Source organism: Gossypium hirsutum, chromosome D03 (assembly GCF_007990345.1).
Source record: "Gossypium hirsutum isolate 1008001.06 chromosome D03, Gossypium_hirsutum_v2.1, whole genome shotgun sequence".
Lineage (NCBI taxonomy): Eukaryota > Viridiplantae > Streptophyta > Magnoliopsida > Malvales > Malvaceae > Gossypium > Gossypium hirsutum.
Window position 1 is genome coordinate 18,121,303 of NC_053439.1, and position 7,127 is coordinate 18,128,429.

At 34.6% G+C, this 7,127-nt stretch overlaps 1 protein-coding gene across 1 annotated transcript; it reads left to right on the forward strand.

Annotated features, from left to right (window-relative positions):
• Positions 1-3,211: 3,211 nt before the first annotated feature.
• Positions 3,212-6,850, forward strand: LOC107949523 (F-box protein SKP2B). The gene is made up of 5 exons (XM_016884190.2): positions 3,212-3,340; positions 3,987-4,316; positions 5,298-5,646; positions 5,717-5,858; positions 6,341-6,850. The coding sequence occupies exons 2-5, from the start codon at positions 4,060-4,062 to the stop codon at positions 6,709-6,711; spliced, it is 1,119 nt and encodes a 372-aa protein (XP_016739679.1). The 5' UTR covers positions 3,212-3,340; positions 3,987-4,059; the 3' UTR covers positions 6,712-6,850.
• Positions 6,851-7,127: the final 277 nt, after the last annotated feature.

Sequence of the window (7,127 nt, forward strand, 5' to 3'; positions counted from 1 at the left end):
ATTTTGATTTTTTATTTTAGAGTAAAGGGTGAGAAGTAAAAGTTTAGGGGGAAAATAAAAAGTTTTGGAGAATAAAAGTTTGAGGGAAAGTAAATGGGGGGAGTAAAATTTTGGAGGGAAAATATTAAAAAAAATTGGAGGGGGGAGGGTTTGGGGTAGATGGGAGGTGGGATGGGAAGGGAATAAAAGTTTTAGGGGAAAAGTGGGAGGAAGTAAAAAATTGTGGGGGAAAATAAAATGTTTTGAGGGTTTTTTGGAGTAAAATTTTGAGAAAAAGTAAATGTGAGAGTAAAATTTTGGTAGGAAATGAATTTTGGGTAGATTGGGGGGTTGGGAGGGGAGGGGAGTAAAAGTTTTGGGGGAAAAGTGGGAAGGAGTAAAAGTTTTAGGGGAAAAGTAAAAAGGTTTGGGAGTTTAGGGTAAAAATATAAAATATTATAGTTTAATATTCGAATTATTCGAATTATTCGAGTTATTCGAATTCGAAAACTCAACTCGATTCGAACTCGAAATTCGAAAAAAAAATTCGAGTTGATTCGAATAACTCAATTAACTCGAATAACTCGATTCATTTAACTCGAAATTCGAATTTTTTTTCGATTTTTTCGAATCGAATCGAGTTTTGCTCACCCCTAATCAAAAGTGTTTCATATTCAGTTGTACTTAATGGAGGGAAAGGGGATGAGTTCAACCCCACTAGAGGAATAAGGCAAGGAGATTCCATAAGCCCCCATCTATTCATCATTTATGCTGAATGTTTTTCAAGACTCCTTAACATCGTAAAAAAGGAAGGAAAAATTGAATGGGCAAAAGTGGGGAGAGGAGGGCTGTCAATAACCTATTTATTTTTCGTTGATGCTGGTATTTTATTTGGAAAAACAACAACAAAATGAGCTTTAGCTATAAAATCAATAGTCAATGAGTATGAAAAGATTTCTAGGACAATTGGTGAATTTTGAAAAATCATTAATTTACTTCAGTAACAACGCTAACGAGGCAGTCAAGCATCAAATAGGGAGTGATCTAGGGGTTTGTATATTCAATAATCCCAAAAAAATAACTTGGATTACCAACAATGGTGGGAAGGAGAAAGAGAAACGCTTTTGTAGAAATCAAGGAAAATTTTTTGACAAAAGTTAAAATTTGAGTATTCGTAATTTGTCCATTAGAAGGAGAGAGAGGTGTTTATCAAATCAGTTTTATAAGCCATCCCAATCTATGCTATGCAATGTTTCAAATTACCAACTTCATTATGTCGAGATTTAGAGAATATTATGTGTAAATTTTGATGGCAAAATGTAAAAACAAAAAGAAAAGGTATTCATTGGTGTAATTGGCGTCATTATGAATCCCTGAGGCACAAGGGGGATTGGGTTTAAAGATTTATCGTCATTTAAAAAAACCTTGTTGGCAAAGCAAGGGTGGAAGCTAATTACCAACCCCACAAGTTTACTCACGCAAGTCATGAAAGCGAAATACTACCCACGCAAGTTTACTTGCGCAAGTTTTCATTGCCTGCAAATCTCTTGGTACAATGTCACGAACATAATTAATCCCCTATTGAGTTGCATCACTTCTTTTAAGTCAATTAGTTGTAGGAGCCACCTTAAATGTACCAGATTTCGAGATTTATCTTGCATTAAAAGACCCTCGATTAACCTCAATATGAATGCTCGCACGTATTGTTGTCTTCCAACGATACTAGTGGAGCTATTAATATATGAAAAATTGTCTTCAACCATTTCATCTTTATCTGGCCACCACTAAACTGACCCGACACCTTGCCTAATAGTTGGTTGCAAATTGCGCTTCAGTCGCCAACGCTCACTACCCCCATAATAACGGCCCCATCAACCAATAAACTGAGCTGTAATGCTACATCCTCAAGTGTAATTGTACACTCACCATACGGAAGATAAAATATGTGTCTCGAGTCTCCATCTTTCCACCGAAGCGCTGATAAGTTCGAGCTTCAATTTAGTCCCCCCGAGCATACGAGACACATGCAAGAATCTCGCATCTTGCAGTTAGTGTTCAATTACACATGGTGCCCTTCCACTTAAATTGTGTATATACGTCTCAATTATTTGATCTTCGATCTGATCATATAAATATAAAAAATTTAAAATATTAATAATATTAACATAATAATTATATTAATTTAAAATAAAAAAATTGATAATATTTTCTTACTATTTGTAATTGGATGCCGAAAATGTGTTTGACATTCAAACGAATAAGAGGCCTTGATATTTTGAAAATTATAAAAATCAAAGAAATCAAAGAAATTATGAAATATAAAATTAAGACAAGAAGAATTTGAGAGAAATTGAATGAAAAAATTGAGAATAAAATAGTAGAGAGAATTAAGGGAATAGGATTGAATGAAGAAAAAAGAAAACAAGTATGTTTATATAGAAAATGAAATAGCCTTTGGGAAGCAAAAATGTAATTAGCTATTTGAAATTTTAATCGTCGAAAAAAAAATTGACCATGAGACGAAAATGTTTCCTATAGGAAGCGCTTTTCAACCCCTTGACTGCCACCTTAACTGAAAACGCTTCCAACTCTCTAAAATCGACCTATATTCTTAAGAAAAAAACGACTTAATTCCCTAATTAACTTTTAAAAGTGACATTTTTAACTAATTAACTCCACATTTATATAGTGTATATATATTTAGATACTTGTGTAAATTTCTATTGTTAGTACGCAAGGTTGTCCAAATTCTTTACTTTTTAAATATAAATCTTATTAATTATATATTTTCTTCTCCACACCTCAACACCAAGTAATAATAAAAATACAACAAACTTAATTTCTTGTTGATTGCTTTTCCGCGCGGCTTCGGTTTTAAACAAAATAAATAAATAAATAAAACAACACTTAACCTCAAATTTTCTCTCATTTAAGAAAATTCAAACCACTAAAGATAAAAGTCTTGATGTTACGTATTTAGATTCGAGATTATATATTTAGGTTCATACTTATAATTACTCCAACATGTATTTACTTATTTAATGTTATTGCTTGGAACTTGTTTAATTTTTCATTCTAAGTTTTGGACCTGGTTCCTTTCGTTACTAATCGCTATATTGATGACTTACGTTTTTGTGATTAGAAATAAATTTTTAAGTTGGTCCCACTACGTTTAATATCACATCACCGTCGATTCCCGACACGTGTCACCTTTGACGTCGCTAATTGGTTCCCTTTCTTTTTATTCCTTCTCTGATGTTTTAGTAAGTAAACTCTTGTTCGTTTTGTTTTTTTTGGGTAACAAAATCCATATGAACTTGGAGCAAAGCGAAGCAGGAAAACAAAGAAACCCAGTAAAAAGGTATGATCATAATCTTAATCTTCCATTGTTTCCTTCTTAATTTCTTAAAATTTGTTATTTGGTGATTGTCTCTTGTTTACTTTTGTTTGTTTCATCCGCTTTTCTTTTGTTTTATAAACTGAGCTGCTGCTTTTGAAGCGGGTTAAATTTTAATATTTTACATGAAAATTCATAATTTTAGCTTTCAGCTGGAAATGTTAAGTTTTGCAATCAAAGAAATGAGGTTGTTGCATTAAAGAAATGGGGTTGTTTTTGTTTCCTTTTCCAGTGATCATTTCTATTAGTTTTTGCATGTCCATCCCTCTGATATCCAATTTGTTGAACTATGGTATATGCCAAGAAGAGTTAACAAAAAAGGCCTCTTTTTGTTTCTCTTTCGAACAACCTGTTTGGTATATGCCAAGAAGAGTTAACAAAACTACTAAGAAAGTTAAAATTTTAATTTAGGGTATACTTTAGAAATTGCTAAAATTCTAGAAACTTGATTGTTTTTTGTGGTCTTCTGTAAAATATCTGCAAAGTTTCTTAAGGTTGTGACACATGGTTTCTGTTGTGTTTTCTAGACACTTGTCGCTTTACTAGACTGTGTTCACTGAATTCAATGTCCTTTTTTGGTTTTTTCTCATTCTAACTTTATTTTTATTAGTCTTTTGGGTTCTAGGACCAAGGGAATTTATAAGCTTGAGTAAAAGGCGGTGGTGAGTAGAAAGGAAAGTGAAATGATAGGTGAAGAAAAGGTGCGAAGTGAATTCTTGAACTTGTGCTTTGAGAAGCTGATGATGGTTGCTGCTGGAAATAGTGGTGAAGGAGTTAAGAGGAAGGGTGCGGTGATCACTGAGTGGAAAGATATTCCTATGGAGCTGTTGTTGAGAATTGTTTCCCTTGTTGATGATCGAACTGCTATTGTTGCTTCTGGTGTTTGTAGTGGGTGGAGGGATGCTATTTGCTTGGGCCTTACCCATCTCTGTCTCTCATGGTATCTGTTTTTTCCAATGTTCAAAAGTACCAATATTTGTGTTTTTCGTTGTTTCCGTCAACAATTGTTTGATGTTTATGTGCTTGTTTTGCAGGTTAGCTATTATTACCTCTAGAGTTCTGAACAGAACCAGGATTTACTCTAATATAAAGCAATAATTTGTAATTCATTTCCTGTTCTTTGTTTGCTTGTCTCTAGCTCTAAGGCAAACCTTTTAGTAGTTTTGGACGCATAGCAGCCCATAGATTCATTTGCCTGGCCTTCTAAGATATGAATATTGCTGTTCTTTTATAGCTTCAAGGAGGTTAGATCTTTTTAGTACTAGGGCTTTTATAAAGTCCTTCTTGATGCTATATCCTCATTAAGTGTCTGGGTTAACCTCATAAAGTTCCATTTTCAGTTAGCCCTTGATTATTGCCTTTACAATTGCCCGTGTCACTTTCTGTTTTAACTATAATTAACCAGCAAACTTGCATTATTTTTTGTTGAAGTACCATTCATTTGGCTATGCTTTTGATTTTTGAACCTTCATAAATGATACGAGTTTACAAATAATGTTTTGGTCATTGTTCCCTTTTATGAATCTTGAAGAAAGTATTTGGTTGATTTAGGAAGATGTATTCAGTGTTCTCCAAGTTTGTAGCACCTAGTACGTTAGTTTCTGATAGGTAGGATAACATAATGCATGACTTGAAAACACTCTCCTAGTCGGGTTTATCAATTCTTAAATATATTTATCAATGTATATTGGTGGTTATGGTAGTATTTTTGTGCCCCACCTGATGCTTATTAACTTGCTTAACATTTAATCTTAGTAGTAATGGTTAAAGCTTGTTTGATGTGGAGATCTTGAAATATCTTATATCTACCTTATTGGTTGGAAACTTTTTCATATTATGCTTGGCTGCATTTAGATTTGTCATTTTATTTGTGGTAGTTTACTTCCTCGCTAAAATTGGGTTGTGTGGTATCTTGCTGCAGGTGCTGGAAGAACATGAACAACTTGGTTCTATCCCTTGCTCCTAAATTTACCAAATTGCTAACTCTCGTACTACGCCAAGAAAATCCGCAGCTTGAGGACACTGCTGTTGAGACTATTGCGAAATTCTGTCATGATCTGCAGGATCTGGACCTCAGCAAAAGTTTCAAGCTTGGTGATCGCTCATTTTATGCTTTGGCCCATGGTTGCCCTAATCTTACAAAACTTAACATCAGTGGCTGCACATCATTCAGTGATGAAGGTCTTGAATATTTGACTAAATTTTGTCGAAAACTAAAAATATTAAATCTCTGTGGATGCGTTAAAGCTGCAACTGACTGCGCATTGCAGGTAGGAACAATACTATTATTTACTTGCTGATTAGAAAATTGACTTACTTGATTCAGAAATATTGGTATAGGCTATTGGACAGAACTGCAATATGTTGCACTCTTTAAATCTGGGATGGTGTGACAACGTTGGTGATCTAGGAGTTACGAGTCTAGCATATGGATGCCCTGATCTCAGATGCCTTGACTTGTGTGGCTGTGTCCGCATAACAGGTATTGCTTTCATTGGGTTCATATTCGGTATTTACAATGTAATATAACTTACTGCTGTGACATTGAAATTCAACATATTGTTTCAGTTCCAAATTCCAACACTCTTGCCTAATTCATCTCCCTTTGAAATTTGACATGGCATTTTGCTTCCACGTATATCTAGTGAAGTCTGGCAGCACCTAGTGCTAATGGTTGTCGGTAGACAATTTAAAATTATGCATTCGTATTCTCAAATGTGGATACCATCTATTTATTGACTTTAAATTGGCTTCCCTATAATCCAGTTTAAAACATATGTGAAGTTTGCATGAGAGTGGACTACAATATCAAGAAACTTTTACCGTCATTTCTAGCTTTTGAAGCAGGTTGATGTTCAGTCTTCGAATAACTAAGCTTGTTTACCATTTTCACTTTCAAGAACAGAAGGCAAACATTGCATGCTTTGAAGATGAAGACTGATCAGCTTTTACATTGTATTGCAGATGATAGCGTGATTGCTTTGGCAAATGGATGTCTCCATTTGAGGTCGCTTGGTCTGTACTATTGCCGGAATATCACAGACACGGCAATGTACTCACTGGCTCACAGCCGAGTGAAGAACAAGGCTTCAATCTGGCAGTCCATGAAGGGTAGATATGATGAGGAAGGTCTTAGAAGTCTGAATATAAGCCAGTGTACTGCACTAACTCCTTCAGCTGTTCAGGCATTATGTGATACGTTCCCTGCTCTTCACACCTGCTCTGGAAGGCATTCCCTCGTCATGAGCGGCTGCTTGAACTTAACGTCCGTGCATTGCGCTTGTGCAGTCCAATCACACCGCACACTAAACAGTATTCTCCATACAGCTCATTGAAAGGGGATGTTAAATCTAATATTGATATTGTAAGTAAATGTACTACAAGGTCTTAGAAATCTTCAGGCTTGTAATCTGGTCTGTTGAGTTGTGAATTATGCAGTGTTTCTCTTTCGGAAGCTAAACTTTGCCGTTTTCACATTGCTTGTGGTCTTAATGATGAATTTGGGACTTTCTCAATCGTAAATATAAAATTAATTAAAACACATTATAAATGCATGAACTGCAAATCAATTTCTTTTATTTGTGTAAGTGGGAGACAGGAGTTTTACTTGTTACTCTAAAGTTTTGGCACTGCAAATCAATCTTTAACCAGAAGGATGAATTTTGTTGACGTACACTGATTGAAAATAATGCATTGAAATTTAGATGAAATTGAACATGAGAATCACAATATTTAAACAAATTTATAAAGA